Below are 25,810 nucleotides of genomic sequence, written 5' to 3' on the forward strand. Positions count from 1 at the left end.
GTGAGGCTGCAATCACGGGCACAGTGAGGCTGTAATGGCGGGCACAGTGAGGCTGCAATGGTGAGCACAGTGAGGCTGCAATGGTGGGCACAGTGAGGCTGCATTCATGGGCACAGTGAGGCTGCAATGGTGGGCACAGTGAGGCTGCAATGGTGGGCACAGTGAGGCTGCAATGGTGGGCACAGTGAGGCTGCATTCACAGGCACAGTAAAGCTGTATTTGATGGGCAATCGTGCGTGATTGTGTAGACAGGGCCCCAGTGCACTGTATTGGCCGGGGGCCTATAATGCTCTTAAGATGGCACTGAGTGTACACAAGGCCAAGTTGCAGTTTCATTTTATTCCCTAGGGTCTCTCTAAAAAACATATATAATGTTTGGGGGGCTCTGAGTAAATTTTTTAGCAAAAAAATTATGTTTTTTTACATGTAGGAGAGGCGTGTTAAGAATTCCGGTATGGAAGTGGTTAATTAAAAATGATCGGCCATCATGGCAGAACCTATGTGTCAGTGTGCCAATAATGGGAACTTAGGTTGTTTTCTGCAGAACTGTAGCAGGTGGAATTCCCCAAGTGTAATAAATGGTAATAGTTACACTTCGGTGTGTTTGCAGCGCACAGATCTGCTCTCACCTCCTCCCATGTGGGTAGGAAATGATTGTATAACTAGGGGAAGGGGCCGGTTTATGGGGACAGGATCTGGCAGCAGACCAGCAGATAATACACAACACACCCTCAGCTTTGTGCTGTATGAAGAATGTCTGTGTGAGTCTTTACTAGCAGGACCTAAAGAGTGGAATGAATGTGAAGGTCGGTATGGAATAAAGAATTTTAGTTAATAATAATAATGTTTTATAACCTGATGAAATGTTACATAAGTCTGGAGAATAGGAGATTGTAGCTTACAACTGATATGTGTAGGTCATGCTGCTCTGCCAGGACAGCGGACTACCAGAACGGGGGCTGGGCTCACACTGGGGAGATCACAGATGTCACATGGGATTCGCACCAAATGATTCTGCGCAGATCACATGCAATGTCTGTGTGATGCGTATTCATCCTCACAAACTATGGCTGAAATCGCATCGTATTTGCATCCAGAATGGTGCAGGACCCTTTTGTTTGGTCCTCACTGGAATCGGATCGCATGGGTGCAATCCAATTCCTGCACTATTTGACAGTTCGCACTGCGATCTGCGAACCGATCTGGGGGTGTCATTAACTTTACATTGACACCAGCCAGGGTTTTTTGCAGAATACAGAAATCAATTTATGTAGTGAGCATGAACAACGTGTTGATTTTTTTTTTTTTTTTATGATGTGGGTTGAATAGCACTTTAACCTCTTCAGCTCCGGAAGGTTTACCCCCCTTTCTGACCAGGCCATTTTTTGCGATACGGCACTGTGTTTGCTTTAACTGACAATTGTGCGACGTTGCACCCAAATAAAATGACATCCTTTTTTCCCCCACAAATAGAGCTTTCTTTTGGTGGTATTTGATTGCCTCTGCGGCTTTTATTTTTTGCGCTATAAACAAAAAAAGAGCGACAATTTTGAAAAAAAAACTAATATGTTTTACTTCCTGCTATAAAACACGTCCAATAATTTTTTTTTTTATGGAATTTCTTCATCAATGTAGGTCAATATGTATTCTGCTACATACAGTATATCACAAAAGTGAGTACGCCCCTCACATTTTTTGTAAATATTTTACTATATCTTTTCATGTGACAACACTGAAGAAATGACACTTTGCTACAATGTAAAGTAGTGAGTGTACAGCTTGTATAACAGTGTAAATTTTCTGTCCCCTCAAAATAACTCAACACACAGCCATTAATGTCTAAACCACTGGCAGCAAAAGTGAGTACACCCGGTTCAGAGCCGTTCAGAAATACTCAGAAGCACTCGGAAATACTCCATTCCCGAGTGTTTCTGAGCCTTTCCGAGGGTTTCCAAGTATTTCCGAGGCTCTCCGGCGCCCCCCTCACCTCTGGCCACATGCGGTATTGCATGCAATAAAGTCAATGCGGAACGAATTATCTTTGTTTCCATTGACTTCTATGGGGAAACTCGCTTTGATATGCGAGTACTTTGGATTACAAGCATTCTCCTGGAACGGATTATGCTCGTAATCCAAGGTTCCACTGTACTGTATGTTTGGAAAAAAAATCCCAATAAGCGTATACTGATAGGTTTGCGCAAAAGTTATAACGTCTACAAACTACAGGATATTTGTATTTATTTATTTATTTTGTTACTAGTAACTGTGGTTGGGATCAGCAATTTTTAGCGGGACTGGTACATCGCGGGGGACACTAACTGACACTTTTTGGGGACCAGTGACATTATTACAGTGATCAGTGCTAAAAGTATGCATGGTTACTGTACTAATGACACTGGCAGGGAAGGGGTTAACATCAGGGGCGATCAAAGAGTTAAGTGTGTCCCTAGGGAGTGCGTTCTAACTGTATGGAGGATGTGCTTTGACTAAAGAAAAACAGAGACTTTTGTTTCTGCTTAGCAGAAACACAAGATCTCCATTTTCCCCTCTGGCAGAACAGCGGTCTGCCTTGTTTACATAGGCAGACCACCTTTCTGCCTCTCCTTCGAATGATCAGCGGGTCCCAGTTGATATATCTGGACCCACTGATTGGCTCTCACTGTGTCCAATCACACCCCAGATTACGTCCAATAGGACAAAACGCGTCTGCCGCTCGTGAGCCGTTGCAGTCTCTTTCCTGATGCATCTTTGGATTTTATATGTGCTTATCAAGCCGATTTGTGTAAGTGTACATCTGTTTTTATAATAAAACGCTTTTGTACAGTTTTACACTATGTGTGGCCGTTTATTCCCTACATACATGTTCGGGAGCGCCCTCCCTTTCTGATGTTTATTGTTTGTTGGGAATTTGTTTGATTAAAGTGGAACCTCCTCATTCAACCAGTGATGGGGTGTATACAGACCATCCATCCGATACAGCAAGACAAGGTTGAGGTCTTCCCTCACATATGCTTGGTGGATTCATTACAAACCAGTATATGAGCCCATCATTTCTGGTACTCTCAGGTGGTGAATTGCACATACCAGTTGCCAGTGTTTTCTCTTCTGTACCTTCACCTGGGTATCTTCATCTTCACCTAAGGATTTCATTTTCTCGGTGGACTTTTTTTCATTCACTTTTTTTCATTCATTTTTTGATTTATGAACATTAATTTTGCAGTTTTTGAGCTTCAATTATTCATTGCTTATTTTGTTTATTGATCAGAGCACAGTATTCTCTATTCATTTACTGTTGCATTTGTGTTTTATCATTTGTGTGCATATTCACAGTTTTCTACGTCACAATATTTTTACTAATATTTATTTATTGCACAGTATCTTTTTTCAAAAAACAAGCGCCGCGCTATTATTATTTGTTAATCACAGTGGGAGCAGGACTCCCCGCAATCGAAGGAAAGAATCACATACAGGTGCGTGATTTTGTGCTTAAGGGCCACCCTGCTGCAGTATATGTACGTGGGGCAGTCATTAAAGCAGAACTTCAGTCATTTTTTCATCTTTCCTTCTATTTAATCCTCTGCCCTTGTTGTTGTTTTAACTTTTGGATGGTAAAACATTTTTTTCTGTCAGTAAATACCTTATACAGCCCACTTCCTGTTTCTTGTCTGGTCATTAGCCTAGGCTTATGACATCATACACAGCTCTCTCTCTCACCCTCGTGAGAGTTTGCCAGGAAAGGAGGGGGGGGGATGAGTCATAAGAGGGCCAATGAGAGCTGCAGAGCTAGAGGTGTGTGTCTGTGTAAATCCAGGAAGTGAACAGGCAGCAGCTTCAGCTGCTCAGAGTTAAAATGGCTGCTGCCAGACTCAGTGGAGGGAGATTTCTGCATCATATTTGGCAAGTACAGAATCACAGTATATATAAAATATGCAAAATGGTTGGAAGGAAGCTTCAGAATGGCAAAGATGTTTTTATTATAAATGATGTGAGCAGACTGCAGTTCCTCTTTAAGCGGTTAAAGCAGAATTCCAGGATAAACCTAACGGTCTTAAAACTGTCCCTTCCCCTCTCCTAATACCTATGCTAACAAACCTGTGTAGGAAATATGTATATACTTGCTTATTTTCAGCCTTCCTCAGTCCAGTCACAAGATCTGGTTCCCCCTGTGACAGTCAGCGATGGCTGCAGGGGAGAGGAGAAAATGCCAACAATGGATGGGCCATAGGAGCCTGCTGGTGATGTCACCGCTGCCAGGCTTTACCAGCCATTATCGAGAGCTCTCTCCTCTCCCCTGCAGCCGCTGCTGGCTGACATAGTGAACCACATGACTGGACTATAGCAGGCTGAAAATAGGTACTGTATATACTCGAGTATAAGTCGACCCGAATATAAGCCGAGGCACCTAACTTTACCACAAAAAACTTGGAAAACGTATTGACTCGAGTATAAGCCTAGGGTGGGAAATGCAGCAGCTACTCGGTAAACAATGCCCATCTGCAGCCTCACTGTGCCCATTTGCAGCCTCACTGTGCCCATTTGCAGGCTCACTGTACCCATCTGCAGCCTCACTGTGCCCATCTGCAGCCTCACTGTGCCCACTTGTATCATCAGTTCACATCTGCATCCTCACTGTGCCCATTTGCAGCCACACTGTGCCAATCTGCAGCCTAACTGTGCCCATCTGCAGCCTCACTGTGCCCATCTGCAGCCTCAGTGTGTCCACTTGTATCATCAGTGCCCATCTGCAGCCTCACTGTACCTATTTGCAGCCTCACTGTGCCAATCTGCAGCCTCACTGTGCCCATTTGCAGCCTCACTGTGCCAATCTGCAGCCTCACTGTGCCCATTTGCAGCCTCACTGTGCCAATCTGCAGCCTCACTGTGCCCATCTGCAGCCTCACTGTGCCCAACTGCAGCCTCACTGTGCCCATTTGCAGCCTCACTGTGCCCATTTGCAGCCTCACTGTGCCCATTTGCAGGCTCATTGTGCCTATCTGCAGCCTCACTGTGCCCATTTGCAGCCTCACTGTGCCCACTTGTATCATCAGTGCCCATCTGCAGCCTCACTGTGCCAGTCTGCAATCTCCCTGTGCCAATCTGCAGCCTCACTGTGCTCATCTGCAGTCTCACTGTTCCCATCTGCAGCCTCACTGTGCCCATTTGCAGCCTCACTGTGCCCATTTGCAGACTCACTGTGCCCATTTGCAGACTCACTGTGCCCATCTGCAGCCTCATTGTGCCCATCTGCAGCCTCACTGTGCCCATCTGCAGCCTCACTGTGCCCACTTGTATCATTAGTGCCCATCTGCAGCCTCACTGTGCCCATTTGCAGCCTCACTGTGCCAATCTGCAGCCTCACTGTGCCCATCTGTAGCCTCACTGTGCCCATTTGCAGACTCACTGTGCCCATTTGCAGCCTCACTGTGCCCATCTGCAGCCTCACTGTGCCCATTTGCAGCCTCACTGTGCCCATTTGCAGCCTCACTGTGCCCATTTGCAGCCTCACTGTGCCCATCTGCAGCCTCACTGTGCCCATTTGCACCCTCACTGTGCCCATCTGCAGCTGTACCTTTTGATAACCAAAAACAGCGGGTGTCTATCGCTGTGTCATGCAGTCTGTTCGGTGGCCGTTCACTGTAACAAAGCCCCGCCTCCTCCTCATTCGTGATAGACTTATACAGTGCTGGGAAACTGAAACAGTGTTCCGTCTATCATGGACGAGGAGGAGGCGGGGCTTTGTTACAGTGGACGGCCGCCGAACAGACTGCATGACACAGCGATAGACACCCGCTGTTTTTGGTTATCAAAAGGTACAGCTGCAGATGGGCACAGTGAGGCTGCACCCTCACTCGAGACTATCACTTGAGTATAAGCCGAGGGGGGCTTTTTCAGCATAAAAAATGTGCTGAAAAAGTCATCTTATACTCGAGTATTTGCGGTAAGTACTGTATATACATCTTTCTTATACAGGCTTGTCGATAGGTGTTGGAAGGGGGGAGGGAACATTTTTAAAGTGGTTGTAAAGCCTCAAGGTTTTTCACCTTGAATGCATTCCATGCACTATGGTGAAAAACCTTCTGTGCGGCAGCCTAATCCGATCCAGCAATGTGCAGAAGAGCAGCGGCTCCAGCCACTATCTCTCTCCTCATTGGATAGATTGATAGCTGCTGTCAATCAAATCCAGTGACACAGGATCGGGGATGGGGCAGAGTCCCGTTGTCTGTGTCAATGGACGCAGCAGCAAGACCCGGGAGCGAGCCCATAAAGGGTGCCCCCAGGGAAAGCGGCTTTCCATGGGGGCACCTGATGAAGAGGAGGGGCCTGGAACACCAGTGGGGGGACCCCAGAAAAGGAGGATCAGGGCTGCTCTGTGCAAAATGATTGGACATTGCAGGTAAGTATGACATGTTTTTCTTTTTTTTTATATATATAAAAATAACAAACAAGGGTTTACAACCACTTTAAGGCTTGTTAGGTTTATCTTGGAGTTCTGCTTTAATTTTGTAAAGTGCAGTGCAAACTGTTGGCACAATATTAATAATAATAATAATAATAATACACAATAATAATATAGTGATTTGTTAATTTTCTTCTAAAGGGATCAAATACTTAATTGACCACCTCTCCTCCCTTCTTATCCCCTTGATCAATCACCCTTGGTTTCTGAATGACAGGAGGCGGAGATGGTTGCCACCCACCCATGATGGGTGCCGCAGTGGTCACATGATAAGATGCCCCTCCCACGGGCTCCTAATTGTAAACAGTGACTGATGAGTGCTCTCTTAGTGCTCTCTTAGCACAGAACAATGATGCACCATGGATGCAAATGTGCGGCCCACACACCCTGCTGCAAGAGGTTAAAGCACACCTCCCAACTTTTTGAGATGGGAATGAGGGACACCTACTAGCAAATGTATGTAGGCATAGGACACACCCCTTGCCACACCTCCTTAAAGGAGAATTAACCAAAAAAAAAATATAAATCCACAAGACCTTTTTTTACCACTACTATTCCTTTATATTGGCTTTAAAAAATTACAAATGCAGCAATTTAGAAATTGAATGAAAGGTTTAGCACTGGGAAACACTTTTTGAAAGATAAAAAGTGCATTTTATATACAAATATATAGATCAGACCAAAATGAGGGACAAATGAGGAGGAAAGAGGGACAGAGGGACATTGCTCCAAATCAGGGACAGTCCCTCGAAATCAGGGACAGTTGGGAGCTATGGTTAAAGCCGAAACTTCAGGCAAAAAGCTAAAGACACAGATGATAAAAACATAGGGGAGTTGTTTTACTTGACAAACGAATTGTATTTTTGACCTTCCTCTTGCAAGATTTACACAGCTCTGCTACACAGTACAACTTTGTCTGGCAGGGTTTGAGACCTGATTTTTTTTTTCTGCAGTTCAATAACACAGGTCTCACTGGACAGTGAGAGGAGAAGTAAAAGACTACCTCCAAAAAAAAACAAAAAAAAAACAGAGGGATACAGTATGTACTATCACCAAGACTTAAATAAAAGAATCTTGATTTTTATTTGTACATATAAAAGGGACTCTCTCCCAAGGCAGGCGTCCAGTTGGCACAAGTTAATGGTCTTTTTCTTAATAGGTGCCTCCTAAGCCCCGGTTCACACAGGGGCGGCACGACTTGCAGGTCGCCTCACCGAGGCGGCCTGCACACGACTTCCACGGTGACTTGCAAAACGACTTCTATATAGAAGTCTATGCAAGTCGCCTCAAGTCGCCCCCAAAGTAGTACAGGAACCTTTTTCTTACTTGCGTCGCTCCTATTAGAACGGTTCCATTGTACAGAACTGGAGGGGACTTGTCAGGTGGCTAGGCCGCCTGACAAGTCGCCCCTGTGTGAACCGAGCCTAAGGGGCGACTTCTCTGACACTCTGCTCTTGGTGTAGGATGTCTTATTAAATAGTTAAAGTTGTTACAGGAATTTATCTCTACCTACTAAACTGCAAACGCACCCTTGAGAAAGTGGACATTGCTCCAAGAAATGGGTTGGATAGAAACGATCGTGTGCACAATTATGCCATGGGCCACTGCTTATGTTTCTAAACAGAAGAATTTGAGAAGAGTGAAACATTTCTCTCTTCTACATGTACAGTACAACATATTTGTTCATGTGTTGGTGTTATTACAGTATGTGTATATGAAAAATATCCCCCTATATACATCTTTATAAAGGGGGTATATCTTTCAGGAGTGAATTATTGTTTCTGTATTCTCAATACAAGTGGGAATAAACTTGTTCAGACTAGTTAACTTATCTCTCTTTCACTCTGCTCTTTCCTCCTATCAAAATGTCCATTGCCCTGCAGTACATCTGATAGGCTCCTAGTGCTCCCTAAGAACACTCATTTAATATATTGAAGCTTACTAGTCCTTACTAGTCCTTCGATGAGGTGATGGCATGTGATGGTTTTTCACCTTTATTGTACCTTGATAATCTTGAAAATGACACACTTTATGTCCCTTGGAGGCTGCACCTTCCCTTCCACTGTATTTATGGAGGAAGCCTTAGTTAACTTCAAACATATCTGCCCTTGTTCATCTCCACTACATGGGAAATGGGGAGATTTGTAGTTTATAGAAGGAAGATAACAATGCATATTCTTCCAGTCAGGGGCAGACTGACAACTCATGGGGCCCCCGGGCAATAGGGGCTCATGGGGCCCCCTTAGTCCCCACCCACCCACACACAAGCCACACCCTCACAAAGCCCCACGTATATATTGCACTGCTACATTACATGCATTGGTCACAGAATTTCTCTACTTCATGTTCAAAATAAATGTTTAAAGATTAAAGAAAAATAAACTCACTTTAACCACATACATTTACTGCAGGGCTGCGTCTCCTGTGAGCAGAATCATGTACAGGTACTTGATTCTGCACTTGCGGGTCTGCATGCTGTTTGACCTGCTGCCGCTGTGATTGGACACACCGAGAGCTAACCAGCGGGTCCGGAGGACCCCATGTCCGCCAGGCCCCGACGATCGTTTCCAACAGAGGCAGAACTGTGGTCTGCCTATGTAAACAAGTCCCCAGAGAGCCTCCCCTTACATCAGGGTCCCCAGAGAGCCTCCCCTTACATCAGGGTCCCCAGAGAGCCTCCCCTTACATCAGGGTCCCCAGAGAGCCTCCCCTTACATCAGGGTCCCCAGAGAGCCTCCCCTTACATCAGGGTTCCCAGAGAGCCTCCCCTTACATCAGGGTCCCCAGAGAACCTCCCCTTACATCAGGGTCCCCAGAGAGCCTCCTCCTTACATCAGGGTCCCCAGAGAGCCCCCTCCTTACATCAGGGTCCCCAGAGAGCCCCCTCCTTACATCAGGGTCCCCAGAGAGCCCCCTCCTTACATCAAGGTCCCCAGAGAGCCCCCTCCTTACATCAGGGTCCCCAGAGAAACCCCCCATACATCAGGGTCCCCAGAGAGCCCCCCTTACATCAAGGTCTTCAGAGAGCCCCCCCTTACATCAAGGTCTTCAGAGAGCCCCCCTTACATCAAGGTCCCCAGAGAGCCCCCCCATACATCAAGGTCTCCAGAGAGCCCCACATACATCAGGGTCCACTCCCCAGAGAGCCCCCCCCATGCATCAGGGTCCCAGAGAGCCCCCCATAGATCTGGGTCCCCAGAGAGCCCCCCATAGATCTGGGTCCCCAGAGAGCCCCCCATAGATCTGGGTCCCCAGAGAGCCCCCCCCATACATCAGGGTCCCCAGAGAGCCCCCCATACATCAGGGTCTCCAGAGAGCCCCCCCAAACATCAGGGTCCCCAGAGAGCCTCCTCCTTACATCAGGGTCCCCAGAGAGCCTCCTCCTTACATCAGGGTTCCCAGAGAGTCCCCTCCTTACATCAGGGTCCCCAGAGAGCCCCCTCCTTACATCAGGGTCCCCAGAGAGCCCCCTCCTTACATCAAGGTCCCCAGAGAGCCCCCTCCTTACATCAGGGTCCCCAGAGAAACCCCCCTTACATCAGGGTCCCCAGAGAGCCCCCCCATACATCAAGGTCCCCAGAGAGCCCCCCCATACATCAAGGTCCCCAGAGAGCCCCCCCATACATCAAGGTCCCCAGAGAGCCCCCCCATACATCAAGGTCTCCAGAGAGCCCCCCCATACATCAAGGTCTCCAGAGAGCCCCACATACATCAGGGTCAACTCCCCAGAGAGCCCCCCCTATACATCAGGGTCCCAGAGAGCCCCCCATAGATCTGGGTCCCCAGAAAGCCCCCCAAAGATCTGGGTCCCCAGAGAGCCCCCCATACATCAGGGTCCCCAGAGAGCCCCCCCCATACATCAGGGTCCCCAGAGAGCCCCCCCATACATCAGGGTCCCCAGAGAGCCCCCCCCCATACATCAGGGTCCCCAGAGAGCCCCCCCATACATCAGGGTCCCCAGAGAGCCCCCCCCCATACATCAGGGTCCCCAGAGAGCCTCCCCCCATACATCAGGGTCCCCAGAGAGCCTTCCCCCATACATCAGGGTCCCCAGAGAGCCCCCCCCATACATCAGGGTCCCCAGAGAGCCCCCCCCATACATCAGGGTCCCCAGAGAGCCTCCCCCCATACATCAGGGTCCCCAGAGAGCCCCCCATACATCAGGGTCTCCAGAGAGCCCCCATACATCAGGGTCCCCAGAGAGCCCCCCCATACATCAGGGTCCCCAGAGAGCCCCCCCATACATCAGGGTCCCCAGAGAGCCCCCCATACATCAGGGTCCCCAGAGAGCCCCCCCCATACATCAGGGTCCCTAGAGAGCCCCCCATACATCAGGGTCCCCAGAGAGCCCCCCCCATACATCAGGGTCCCCAGAGAGCCCCCCCTTACATCAGGGTCCCCAGAGAGCCCCCCCCATACATCAGGGTCCCTAGAGAGCCCCCCATACATCAGGGTCCCAGAGAGCCCCCCCCCCATACATCAGGGTCCCCAGAGAGCCCTCCCCATACATCAGGGTCCCCAGAGAGCCCCCCCTATACATCAGGGTCCCCAGAGAGCCCCCCCCATACATCAGGGTCCCCAAAGAACCCCCCATACATCAGGGTCCCCAGACTTAACCCACCCAGAGGTTCCCCTGTACCTGGCTGTGCACCTCCAACCCAAGGGGGAGGTGGGAGGTGGCGATCGGCAGTTCTATGGTGCCTGTGGATCTCACTGGGGCTTGTAGTCCTCCTTCTGATTCTGAACAGTAGATAGGGGAGGGGCCTCTGACCCGGGCAGCAGTCGGCAACAGCGTACAAGCAGAGAGTGAAACTTGTAGCTGCCCGGGTCAGAGGCCCCTCCCCTTTCCACTCTACAATCTGGAGGAGAAATACAAGTCCCCGGGAGATGCTGCGAGCACCATAGAGCTGCTGATCGCCGCCTCCCACTCCCCTCACTGCATCCCAAACTGAAAGAGGAGATGCCCGCCTCATTCCCCCCCCCCCCCCGCGGCAGTCGGCAGAACGGCTCCACCGCAGCACGCCCAGCAGCATACCCCGAGCATGTCTCCCGGGCCCCCTACTGGCTGCGGGCCCTCGGTCGGCGTCCGATCGACCGAATGGTCAGTCCGCCCCTGCTTCCAGTTCAACTCTCTGAGAGTGACCAGGACACCGAACTTCTGGCAAGATCAATGGGTATTTTTTGCACTTGCTGAAAATGTTCTGTGTGAAAAAGGAAAACGAATGCAGCCATCACATCTAAGGACTAGTAAACTGCACTATACAACATTTTTGCTCTTGGGTTTAGTTATCATTTAAGGTCTCTGTTCTGATCCAATGTTGGAGCTAGTGCATGGAGAAAATGTTTACATTTTAGGAAGCTCTCCAAGCTAAGAATTTTTAACCACGGTCTGCCTATTTTTATCATTATTTAGTCCCAGGCATGATGTTGCATCCATGATAGAGGAAGAAAAAGAGACCAATGAAGACTCATAGCAATGGAACTGTGTGACATTCATCCTATTAAAAGATGAGGGTAACAGTGAGGGACGTCTTGGTGACAGCTCTGGAGAACTTGAAGAAGGATGGATTCAAAAAGTTCCAGGCCAAGTTACATGACACTGATATCAAACAGATGTATAGAAAGATCCCAAGGAGCCAGCTAGAAGACAAGGACCAGAGCGATGTGGCTGATCTTATCAGAACCTACTACAAGGATGTCTATGGGGTTGAGGTGACATTGGCAGTTCTTGATGCCATCAATGAGAAACAGGTGGCAGAAGAACTTCGCCAAGACTTGAAAAAATGTGAGAAATAAGACAACATTTAAAGACTTTCTTTTTTTTTTTTTGTATAGTGTTGAAATCCTTATCAAGTTTTAATTGTTGTCTGTGTTCTCAATTGGGGAGATTCATCTTTTATGTTTGTCCTGGTGACTGATATCACTGAGAGAAAAAGTGATAATTATAAAAATTTTATAAGTAGTCACCCAAAAGAGTGGATTATAAAAAAAACGGCAGCTGTAAAAACGTCCGGTGTGCATGAGGCCTAAAAATTACTTCCTTGGGCATCATCCCAAAAATATCAAAGCAAATCCAAACATGTATAGATGGGACTTTAAATATGCCATTGGAAGTCCAACACACATGACATTTATAGGTAATAAAATACCTTTTAATCTATTCCACATAAAATAGTTAGACGTAGATACCACAATATACATTAAAAACAAAAGGTCAGATAATGATCACAATAGTGTAAGTAGGTTCCAACACTCTGAAATACGATTGCCAAGATGATATGGTTTGGTCTCCACGTTTCTTGGGACATCCTGCTTTCACAGGACCATATACGGTACATCAAATTCGTAAAATTATTCCAGTCAAAAGTATAATAAACATATCCTAAAACATAAAAAAAAAAGGTATTATAAAAAGAAAAAATATACAATATGTATACAATTATGACACATACATCATATAATACTGTCCTCATCAGTGAAAAAAAAACAAAAAACACATTATATAAAATTTCCCTTACCCCTCTGCAACACAGGGACACCCGCACTCTCCAGGGGGGAATATAAGTGGGTGCCTATATCTTTTTTTACTGATGAGGAACAACAATTTTATTGTTACATTTTAAATAAAATGAGAACATGTAAATATTCCCTATTTAAAAACCATGAAGATCTTTTTAAAGACATCATAGTTACATCACAGATTATCCTACACATGATAGTATCATCCAATGTGTTTCTTGCAACAAAGTCCACTTTTTCAAGGATTCATATGCAGTTCAAACCATAAAGATAATCTTATGAAACAGGTCATTAACAGAGTAATGTTAACACATCTTTCAACGCACTGAAAAATACCCAAAGGTCATTGAAAGAAAGTTTAGAGATTGCTCCCATAAAAACAAAACATTATGATGGAGGACCCATGCCCACAATGAAGAAAGGGCACCAACCTATAATGGAGGCAGTGTAGGGATGGGATGGTCCTCTGAAGTGGACTCCACTCTACTATTTGGTTTAGTGATGGAAATTTCAGCAATAGGTGGGGACTGTTGATGGACACCGGGAGGAAGGAGGGCCAATGCAGAACACTTCCGCTGCTTCTCATCCTACTTACCCACTGATTACAGTGGCCATGTGCCCTAATAAGGAGACCCAGTCACTGATAGAGTGCCTTGAAAAAGTATTCATACCTCTTGAAATTTTCCACATTTTGTCATGTTACAACCAAAAAACCTAAATGTATTTTATTGGGATTTTGGATAGTCCAACACAAAGTGGCACATAATTGTGAAGTGGAAGGAAAATCATAAATGGTTTTTAATTTTTTTTACAAATAAATTTCTGAAAAGTGTGGCGTACATTTGTATTCATCCCCCCTTTACTCTGATACCCCTAACTAAAATCTTGTGGGAACCAATTGCCCCTTGAAATTTTCCACATTTTGTCATGTTACAACCAAAAATGTAAATTTATTCCAGGGGTCTCCAAACTTTCTAAACAAAGAGCCGGTTTATTGTCCTTCAGACTTTAGGGGGCCGGACTATGACCAGTGGTAGCAGAAATTTTCCTGGCATCAGTGGAAGTAAACATCGCCACATTTGGTTTTTGGGGGAGGTACAGTGCCCCAATTATTGGTGTTGGTGGGAGATGTTCTGCTTCATTGTTGGTGTCAGTTGGCAGAATAGTGTCTCATATCAGTGCAGCTATGAATAAGCGCCATGATGGGGCGTGAAACATGTTAGCTATCTTTCCTGTTCCTCCCTGTACATGAGGTGACTGCATTTGGATTTTATTTCTTCATATCAATAAAAATGTCTTCTATGGTGTGCGGCCGTCCAGGATATTTTTCTCTTTCCTCAAGCTTGTGCAGAGCCAGCACCTGTGAGTTCCATTAGGGCGGGTGTCTTGATACGGATTTGAGAGATTGGAGCGGCAATCTTTTGCTTATGTTTCATATCAGTGGGCGGAGTAGTGTCCCAAGGGCCGGATAAAGGCAGGCAAAGGGTCACATTTGGCCCCAGGGCCGCAGTTTGGAGACCACTGTGATAGACCAACACAAAGTGGCACATAATTGTGAAGTGGAAGAAAACTTATAAATGGTTTTCTAAGTTTTTTTTACAAATAAATATCTGTAAAGTGCGGCGTGCATTTGTATTCAGCCCCCTTTAGTCTGATACCCCTAACTAAAATCTAGTGGAACCTTCCTTCAGAAGTCACCTAATTAGTAAATAGAGTCCACCTGTGTGTAATTTAATCTCAGTATAAATACAGCTGTTCTGTGAAGCCCTCAGAGGTTTGTTAGAGAACCTTAGTGAACAAACAGCATCATGAAGGCCAAGGAACACACCACACAGCTCAGGGATAAAGTTGTGGAGAAATTTAAAGCAGGGTTAGGTTATAAAAAAATATCCCAAGCTTTGAACATCTCACGGAGCACTGTTCAATCCATAATCTGAAAATGGAAAGAGTATGGCATAACTGCAAACCTACCATGACATGACTGTTCTTTTAAACTGACAGGCCGGGCAAGTAGAGCATTCATCAGAGAAGCAGCCAAGAGGCCCATGGTAACTCTGGAGGAGCTGCAGAGATCCACAGTTCTGGTGGGAGAATCTGTCTACAGGACAACTATTGGTTGTGCACTCCACTAAACTGGCCTTTATGTAAGAGTGGCAAGAAGAAAGCCATTGTTGAAAGAAAGCCATATGCAGTTATGTTTTCCAGTTTGCGAGAAGTCATGTGGGGGACACAGCAAACATGTGGAAGAAGGTGCTCTGGTCAGATGAGACCAAAATTGGGGCAGAGGTTCACCTTCCAGCAGGACAACGACCCTAAACATACAGCCAGAGCTACAATGGAATGGTTTAGATCAAAGCATATTCATGTGTTAGAATGGCCCAGAGTCCAGACCTAAATCCAATTGAGAATCTGTGGCAAGACTTGAAAATTGCTGTTCACAGACGCTCTCCATCCAATCTGACAGAGCTTGAGCTATTTTGCAAAGAAGAATGGACAAAAACGTCCCTCTCTAGATGTGAAAAGCTGGTAGAGACATCCCCAAAAAGGCTTGCAGCTGTAATTACAGTGAAAGGTGGATCTACAAAGTATTGACTCAGGGGGGCTGAATACAAATGTACACCACACTTTTCACATATTTGTTTGTAAAAAATTTTGAACACCATTTATCATTTTCCTTCCACTTCACAGTTATGTCCCACTTTGTGTTAGTCCATCACATAAAATCCCAATAAAATGCATTTACGTTTTTGGTTGTAACATGACAAAATGTGGAACATTTCAAGGGGTATGAATACTTTTTCAAGGCACTGTATCCTACATAGAATGTACAGAAGGTTTTAATCTGTGAGTGCAGTACTTATCTTTTATTACCAAGAATAAAGAAGTATTTTACATCATGCTGGTGTACTCTGCTGTCTTTTACCTGGTTTGGTGGTTAAAGCGGGGTTCCACTCAAATTTTTAACTTAATTTTACCCCCTTCAGTTAATTGCATAGATGTTCAAATGCCACACGAAATTTTTTTTTATCGCTGTAATTACCTTAATATTGTACTTTATTGTGGCACTTCCTGTCTCTCCTCCCATGGGAGTAGGCGTGTTTATTACTTTTCCCCCAGCGCCGCACTGTCTCCTGGGAGCTTAGTGTCAGACTTCCCAAGATTCAGTGAAGAAACAATGATCATTCGAGTGAATAAACTGTGAATGAACAGCATTCACCGCATCCAGGAAATCAATGCTTGTGGGCTTCACATGCCCACAAGCAAGATGGAAACAGCCAGCATCACATTTTTTAAGTTATTCTTCAGTATGAAAACAGACAGAGGCGGAAATATTACACCCAAACTGAGTATTATTTTGGGATTAGCAAAGTGTCTCAATGACCTAAAGAAAAAAAAAAAAAGATTGGTCGCCGGACTCCCGCTTTAAGTAGAGCACCACTCTTTCATACAGAGCTGCAAGATTTGGAGGTGGTTATTAAGGAGCACCCAGTACAAAAGTTTGTATAATTGAGAGGACATTTAAAAAAAATGTACATTGTTTTAGAGCAGTGGCCTCCAAACGGAGGCCCTAGGGCCAGATGTGGCTCTTTGCTTGCCTTTATCCTTGGGGCACCATTCCTCCCACTGGTATGAGACACTACTCCTCCCACTGCCACCAACAATGGGGCATAATTCCTACCACTGGCACCTCAAATGGGGCACTACCCCCCCCCCCCCCCCTGCCATTAAAGATGTTGCATTTGTTTACTCTCACTGATGCCAGGACAAGTTCTACCCTTTCTGGCCACAGTCCGACTCCACTAAACTCTGTAGGACAGTAAACTTACTCTTTGTTTAGAAAGTTTGGAGACCTCTGATTTAGAACATCAAGTAAAGCCAACATGTTTTAGTGGAAAGGCCTGTCCCTTCCTCAGGGCTGGAGCAGTAGATGTAATTAGAATTATAATGAGATGCAATAGGAGACTGACCGATTATGAACTGCTAGAATCGTTTTAGTGTTACCATGCTGTGAGTTCTCGTAATTCTAGTTACATCTACTGCTCTAGCACTGAGGTAGGGGGAGACCTTTCCCTTAAAACACCTTGGCTTTCCTTGATGGTCTTAACCAATAAACATTTAATAAGGACCTCTGAGTGATATGATCTTTTGTACTCTGCACTCCTCAATACCCATCCCAGAGTTTGCCATCTGCTGAGCGTAACTTTTGGCGCTATCAGAGAATTATCAGCCTGAGATCGGAATAAGGTCTATCCATACTGTACCTTAATTACGTATTCAACCTCTGAAGGCCTCACTGTGTATCCATCAAAACCAAGCCTCACTTCTCTTGGTCCAGTGTTATCACATGCACACACATCATACACATACAGAGCTGCAATCATTGGATTAAACTGGTTTGTGAACTTTTGCCCTTCATGCTAATTATCCAAAACTTTTTTATTGAATTTGATTTTGGTGTGAGGTTGAGTCATAATTGATACTGAATATTCAAATTAGAGCTCATTATAGAGACTTTATTTAACAACTCCTCACAGATTGATGCACAGAACAGATACAATCTATCTTTTTTATTATAATTGATTAGTCTGTGCATATCATAAATATCCCCCATTTTCTCTTTTTTATGATATAAGTGCTAAAAATATTGATTAACACATTTTTTATAGTTTAGTAAATTGAACTTTATACGCAATAGAGCTCCAAAGGTCCAAGCAAAAAAGAAAGTTGACCTTCTAGTCAGAAACTACCGATCCATATACTTTATTCTGATTTCTGATTAAAGTTTTAAGATCAACACCAGAGGATCAATATGACAGCTAGGGAACTGGCATGTTCAGAAGGAGAGATCAGAAATGTTAGATGCTGTAAAACGAAACATAGGCTCTATTTAACATTTGTCGAATGCTTTGATGGCTTATCTAATTTTTTTAAATATTTTATTTCCAGTAGATCGATTTGTAAGGCTAGGTGAAGTAGAGGAAGAAAAAACTGCAGCCCCTACAGGTGAGCAAGAGGTGTGTGCTAAAAGGGTGCAAGAAAGAAGAATGGAAGTTTTTTTTTTAAAAGCTTTGGATAGATTGGTGAATGATTAGAACCTGTGTTCTATAACGTGTGTTACTGCGTTGGGGTGACCTTCATTTTCCAATGAATGAACCTGTGTTGTAGCTTGCCACAATGTACAATAGTGCATTCAATTACAAAAAAAGGGTTATGTATGATTATTATAATGTTTGGTTTCACTGGCAGCCCATTCATTTTTAGTTTAATTATATCTTTAGCCACTTCAGCCCCGGAAGATTTTACCCCTTCCTGCCAGAGCACTTTTTGCGATTCAGTACTGCGTCGCTTTAACTGACAATTGCGCGGTCGTGCGACGTTTCACCCACACAAAAATTGACATCCTTTTTTCCCCACAAATAGAGCTTTCTTTTGGTGGTATTTGATCACCTCTGCGGTTTTATTTTTTGCGCTATAAACAAAAAAAAGCGACAGTTTTGAAAAAAAAAACAATATTTTGTACTTTTTGCTATAATAAATATCCCCCAAAAATATATAAAAAAAAAAACTTTTTTCCTCAGTTTAGGCCGATACGTATTCTACATATTTTTGGTAAAAAAATTTGCAATAAGCGTGTATTGATTTTTTGCACAAAAGTTATACCATCTACAAAATAGGGGATAGTTTTTTGGCATTTTTATTATTCTATTATATTCTATTATATTTTTATTAGTAATGGCGGCGATCTGCGATTTTTATCGGGACTGCGACATTATGGCGGACACATCGGACACTTTTGACACTATTTTGGGACCATTGTCATTAATACAGCGATCAGTGCTATAAAAATGCACTGATTACTGTGTAAATGACACTGGCAGGGAAGGGGTTAACATTAGGGGGCGATCAAGGGGTTAAGTGTGTCCTAGGGAATGATTCTAACTGTGGGGGGATGGACAACTTACTACTCACATGACAGCGATCACTGCTCCCGATGACAGGGAGTAGTGATCTCTGTCATGTCACTAGGCAGAACGGGGAAATGCCTTGTTTACAAAAGCATTTCCCCATTCTTCCGCTCCGTGACATGATCGCGGGCACCCGGGGGACATCAAGTCCGCGGGACTCACGGTCACGGAGCATGCGGCGGCACGCGTGCGCCCACAATGCCGCATCTTAAAGGTGGCATACCTGTACGCCCCTTTTGCCCACCCGCGCCATTCTGCCGACGTATATCGGCGTGCGGCGGTCGGGAAGGGGTTCATCAGTTTGATTTATAACATCTATAAATCAAGTAATAATCATTTTGCACTCTGCAGTGTAGTTGAGCGTCATGGAAAATGTAGTTCCAAAACATCTGGGGTGCCAAGGTTCGCCATAACTGCTATAGGGTATTAAAACATAGACAGGAATGATGGAGAGAAGGGGATTGGCAAGAAAGAGGGGGATTAAGGAATGCACAAAAAGAAGTGATAGGCCAATGGTCAGGCCTTGATACACCAGGCAGTCCAAGGTAGTGATGTGCTGAGACCTTGGTGGGGTCCAAGAGCCATTGAAGATATGAATCAGAATGTGTGGGACTTCCCAGTATAAGGTTATAGGTAATCTAAAATGAATGGCCAACTAAGACCTTGAATGAATCAGAGTCTCTTTATGCCACCCAGCAAGTCCAAGCTTGACTGGCTTTGTCAGAGACATTCTTGCTAGTGGAAACCAAGGTCTTCATGAGAATAATGTCTGGTATCACATTCATTTTTAATGGGCTACCTTAACACTACTCATGCTAGTGTGCCCCATAAAATATCCCAACATTTTTTAATAGAAGTTAAGATTCCCAGTAAATGTTCACCTTCTCCAACACTGAGAACAAGGGGGCACTCTTTACATCTAGAGGAAAAGAGATTTCATCTCCAGATACAGAAAGGTTTCTTCACAGTAATGCCGCGTACACACGATCGGAAATTCGGCCAGCAAAAGTCCGATGAGAGCTTTTGGTCGGAAAATGCGACCGTGTGTACGCTCCATCGGACTTTCGCTGGCCGAATTCCAGCCAGCAAAAGATTGAGAGCAGGTTCTCAATTTTTCGGTTGGAAAAAGTTCCTATCCGAAAATGCGATCGTCTGTAGCAATTCCGACGCGCAAAATTCCTATGCATGCCTGGAAGCAATTCGACACATGCTCGGAAGCATTGAACTTAATTTTCTCGGCTCGTCGTAGTGTTGTACGTCACCGTGTTCTTGACGGTCGAAAGTTCAGCGAACTTTTGTGTGACCGTGTGTATGCAAGCCAAGCTTAAGCAGAATCCCGTCGGAAAAGCCATCATATCTTTTTCCGACCAAAATCCCGATCGTGTGTACGCGGCTTAAGAGCTGTGAAAATGTGGAATAGTCTTCCTACAGAGGTGGTTCTGCCAAGCTCTAAGATTGCTTTAACCTCCCTGGCGGTATTCCCGAGTCTGGCTCGGGTTGGATTTTTCATACCAAAAGCGGTAACCCCGAGCCAGACTCGGGCTTGCATCGCAGGATCCAGGAAGAGCATACTTACCTTGTCCCCTGGTTCCTGCGATGTCTCCCCGCTGTGATCGGCGAGCCGCTGTGTCTCGCTCGATTCACAGTGCCGAGCTCCGTTCCCTGCGAGCGTTGCGACGCACGGGGACGGAGTTCGGCGGTAAATTCAAAAGTGAAACACATAGTATAGATACAGCATACTGTAATCTTACAGATTACAGTACTGTATCAAATAACTACACATCCCCTTTGTCCCTAGTGGTCTGCCCAGTGTCCTGCATGCAGTTTTATATATATAAAACTGTTCTTTCTGCCAGGAAACTGGAGATTGTCCATAGCAACCAAAACTGTCTCTTTACATCAAAAGTGCTTTTAGACCAGCTAGAAAAAAGCGATAATAAATTAGAATCACTCGCAGAATTGATCGATAGTGATTTGTGGGGAAATCCGTTACCAAACACTAAAAGTAACAAAAGCGACAATTCTGCAACTGAGCAAATTTCAGTGTTTTTGATTTGATTACATTATTATATAATTTTTATTATTATTATATTATTATTTGTTATAATTATTTATAGTTATTTATTATATTATAATTTTTTATTTCGTTTTTCAAACTTTATCATACCCGGGATGTCTACTAGACTCTTGTTTGGACAGATTTAAGTGAACTATTCCTAAGAATTACAGGCCTACAATATAAAACGCCAAATTTCTGTGCAAAATAATTGTACCGCTTTCAGCACCTAAAATCAGAAATAATCATACCGCCAGGGAGGTTAAGAAAGGCCTGGATTGTTTCCTAAATGTACACAATATAACTGGGTAATAACATTTATAGGTAAAGTTGATCCAGGGAAAATCCGATTGTCTCTCGGGGGATCAGGAAAGAATTTTTTCCCTTGCTGTAGCAAATTGGATCATGCTCTGCTGGGGTTTTTCGCCTTCCTCTGGATAACTGTGGGTGAAGGATTGTGTATATGGGATGATATTTTTTCTTTTATTTAATTTTTTTTTTTATGGTTGGACTGAATGAACTTGTGTCTTTTTTTTCAGCCTGACCAGCTATGTAGCTATGTAAGCTATGTGACTTAGATCCTCCAATCACGAGGGGGTCATTCGCTCGGCACTGCGGCCATTCACAGAAGGTCTTGTATTTTTTTCTTTTCAATGAATACGAGGCATTCTTTGATTGGAAGAGATGGAAATTATGACATCACTTCCTGATCTTTCCTCCTTGTCCAATCACAGAACGCCTCATATTCATTGAAAAATAATATACAGTACAAGGCATTCTGTGAAAAGCAGCAATGTTGAACGAGCGGGGAGGAGGGGTCTTATAGTTCACAGAAGATAGCTGGGATAGTTTAAGATTCCAGTTCAGCTTACAAGCAGTTACAAGGACGTGGAATTTCTAGCAGGATTAAAGCAGTAGTAAACCCCTGAAAAAACAAAACAAAAAACCCCCCTGCAAGACAATAGGATAATGTGCTAGTATGCATCGCATGCTAGCACATTATGAAATACTCACCTAAGAATGAAGCCGCCGCAGCAGTGGCCGGTCACCACTGAGGGGGCCTACATGTTCCCCCAACGTTTCTTCTGGGTTTGCGGGCTCTGGCGCTGTGAGTGGCCGGAGCCGCGATGATGTCACTCCTGCGCATGCATGCGTGAGCCCTCCGTTCTGGAAAGGAGCTCTGAAGTTCTGTCACAATACGCCGGACCTTCATATAGCATGCGCCGCTGACGTCAGTGGCTGCATGTAGAGTGAATTTCTCCTAAACCAGGGGTAGGCAACCTGGGGCCCTCCAGCTGTTGTAGAACTACATTTCCCATGAGTTGAAGTTCTGCAACAGCCAGAGGGCCTCAGATTGCCTACCCCTGTCCTAAACCGTGCAGGTTTAGGAGATATTAATTTTACCTACAGGTAAGTCTTATTATTAGACATGTGCAAGTCGTTTAGTTCCAAATTAATTTTTTAACAAATTTTGACAAATTCGTTAATTCCGAAATTTCCAAATTTTTAAATTTCCGAAATTTCCGAAATTTTTGAATTTCCGAATTTCGAATTCCCGAAATTACAAATTTCCGATTTTCGAGTTTTCACATTTTCAAATTTCGGAATTTCCGAAATTCCAAATTTCAAATTTCCGAATTTCCGAAAATTTGACATTTCAGAATTTCGGAAATTCGAATATTCAAAATTTCATAAATTTAAAAATTCTAAAATTTGGAAATTTGAAAATCCAAGAATAAGAATGAAAATCTGAAAATTCAAAAGAATGAAAATCTGAAAATTCAAAAACTCGAAAATCTGAAATAATAACTAATAATGAATATTAAATGATAGGCATTGGAATTTCCTTTCAAATTTGGCTGTTAGTGAACGTAAGGAGTAAAAATTTATCCGAAGTTACGAATGATCTGAAATAACGAATGCCGAACAGCCAAATTTGAAAGGAAGTTCCAATACCTATAATTTAATAGTTAATTATTATTTCGAATTTTACTGATTTTCTTTTTTTTTTTCAGATTTTCTAATTTTCGGATTTTCGAATTTTCCAGAAAGTTTGAAGTTTGAAAATTCGGAAATCCGAAAATTTGAAATTCGAAAATTTGGAAATCCGAAAATTTGAAAATTCGGATTTCCGAATTTCCGAAAAAAAGAAAAAAACTAATGAAACGAAAATGAACAAATTTTTTGTCAGTGCACATGTCTACTTATTATAGGCTTACCTGTATGTAAAAATAAGAAAGCTGGCTTTACAACTGCTTTAACAGGTATTTCTGTACAGGAAGAAAATATATTAAGACTATAAAAAAAAGAAAACGAATGCAGCCATCACATCTCATGAATGGTAAGCTGCAATATATTAAATTTTTAGTTTTTGGGTTTAGATAGACTTTGTAGGAATTTATGCCATCCTGGCACAGCCAATCAGAATAGCCGAAAATCCCATACCCAAAAGATGGGCAAAGTCGATGGAGCTCGCAGGTGTCGCATCGCTAGAGGGGTGGTTATTTCTTTAGAGAAGAACGGAATGTTCCTTTGCTCTGGTTTTCATACATCATTATATAATATTTGAACTTTCTCTATGGTTACCTTTTCAGGCAGACCAGTGATAAGAAGCCTGTGTGATTCCGGGGGGCTGAGATACTCCCTGACCCTGGAGGGCTTTTATCCCGGATACCTTCACTTCAAATGGACGTGTGGAGAGAACAAGGACGCTGACATTTTATCATCCCAAGATTGCTACATAGAAAATAATCATCTATTCACCGTCTACAGTGAGGTCATCATTCCAGAGACTGTCCTCAAATGTCCCGGATCCACAGTGCTTGTCAGCTGGGAACATGAATACACCAATAGCACCGGACATGAAAAGCTGTGTATCCGAGATGACAGAGGTGAGAGAAGAGTCACACCATCATGTACATCCCGGGTCCCCAACCCGCATCCTGGGGGCCACATGCAGACTTTTCCCATGATGGTGTAAATGTACCCTCACTGTGCAGCCCTCTGGCCCTTATAGATAATATTGGCTTCTAATAGGCAAGTGGGTTTAGTTTATTTTATTCTTCCTTTTTTATGTGCTCTCCATCCATTTTCTCTTTTTTTTTTCTCTAAACTTTTTATAATAGATTTTGCTCTGAGAAATGGCTAATGTAGTACAAGTAAAGGAGGTTGTAGGGAGCATGGATTTGTGAAGGGCTGTGATAGCAGATCTTTAGCTGTCTCATGTCTCCAGTCTATGATTGTCTCCTGAAGGACATCTCCAGTCCATGACTGTCTCCTGAAGGACATCTCCCGTCTACTGCAACACCTATAGCATGTTTGCAGTCTCTGACCATCTCCTATAGCAGGTATATCTTCTCTGACATTATACTGTAGTATGTCTGCAGTCTTTAACTTTATCTTGAAGAATATCTGCAGTCTTTGACCATATCCTGTAGCATTTCTGCAGTCTCTTACCATCTCTGTATCGTGTCTGTAGTCTTTTATCATTTCCTGTATCATGTCTGCTTTCTCAGAAAATCCCCTGTAACATGTCAGCAGTCTCTGACCATCCTCTGTAGTAGGTCTGTAGTCTCTGATCATTTCTTGTATCATGTCTGTAGTCTCTGACCATCTCCTGTACTATGTCTGCAGTCTCTGACCATCTCCTGTACTATGTCTGCAGTCTCTGATCACCTCCTGTACTATGTCTGCAGTCTCTGACCATCTCCTGTATCATGTCTGCAGTCTCTGATCACCTCTTGTACTATGTCTGCAGTCTCTGACCATCTCCTGTATTATGTCTGCAGTCTCTGATCACCTCCTGTATCATGTCTGCAGCCTCTGACCATCTCCTGTATCATGTCTGCAGTGTCTGACCATTTCCTGTATCATGTCTGCAGTCTCTGACCACCTCCTGTATCATGTCTGCAGTCTCTGACCATTTCCTGTATCATGTCTGCAGTCTCTGACCATCTCTTGTATCATGTCTGCAGTCTCTGACCATTTCCTGTATCATGTCTGCAGTCTCTGAACATTTCCTGTATCATGTCTGCAGTCTCTGACCACCTCCTGTATCATGTCTGCAGTCTCTGACCATCTCTTGTATCATGTCTGCAGTCTCTGATCATCTCCTGTATCATGTCTGCAGTCTCTGACCATTTCCTGTATCATGTCTGCAGTCTCTGACCATCTCTTGTATCATGTCTGCAGTCTCTGATCATCTCCTGTATCATGTCTGCAGTCTCTGACCATTTCCTGTATCATGTCTGCAGTCTCTGATCACCTCCTGTATCATGTCTGCAGTCTCTGATCACCTCCTGTATCATGTCTGCAGTCTCTGATCACCTCCTGTAGCATTTCTGCAGTCTCTGACCGTCTCTTGTAGCATGCCCCATAATCTATGCCCATCTTCTGTTGCATCTCTGCAGTCTCTAGAAGCTTTCAGTAGCATTACATTTACTAAATATTATGTGTGGCCCTTTAGTGATGGTAGAGGCCACACATGATGAGATAAACATTTGCACCGATATCGGTGCAGAATATAAAACTGGGACTCCTCGCTCTGTGGGTTCTCTGTTGTCAGAAAACACTTTGTTTTGTGTGACCTGTAGCAAATTTCATAATGTGCATTTTAAAGTGTGTGAAAAATGGAAAAGATCCAAAATGTAAAGGTTAAAAGTTTCTAAACTTTATACCTCAGTTTTTGAATACGTGTTTAAAATCTTCATTTTGGGTTAACATTTTTAATGCAGGGCACTTCCATGGCATTGTGTCCACAGATTATTTTGGGTTTTCTAGTAAGACAACACAGCAGTAGCTGTTAACTTTTGG

The 25,810-nt window shown here is 44.0% G+C and overlaps 1 gene segment (V, D, J or C); it reads left to right on the forward strand.

The window, feature by feature from the left end:
* The first annotated feature begins 583 nt into the window (after nt 1–583).
* The window catches only part of LOC141148581 (Ig mu chain C region secreted form-like), a 41,505-nt gene continuing 16,278 nt past the window's right edge, over nt 584–25,810 (forward strand). Inside the window, 4 exon segments of the C gene segment in view lie at nt 584–806; nt 11,871–12,242; nt 17,927–17,980; nt 23,593–23,889. Of these exon segments, the coding sequence occupies nt 11,966–12,242; nt 17,927–17,980; nt 23,593–23,889 (628 nt within the window).

The sequence above is a fragment of the Aquarana catesbeiana genome, linkage group LG06, assembly GCF_042186555.1.
Source record: "Aquarana catesbeiana isolate 2022-GZ linkage group LG06, ASM4218655v1, whole genome shotgun sequence".
Taxonomy (NCBI): Eukaryota; Metazoa; Chordata; class Amphibia; order Anura; family Ranidae; genus Aquarana; species Aquarana catesbeiana.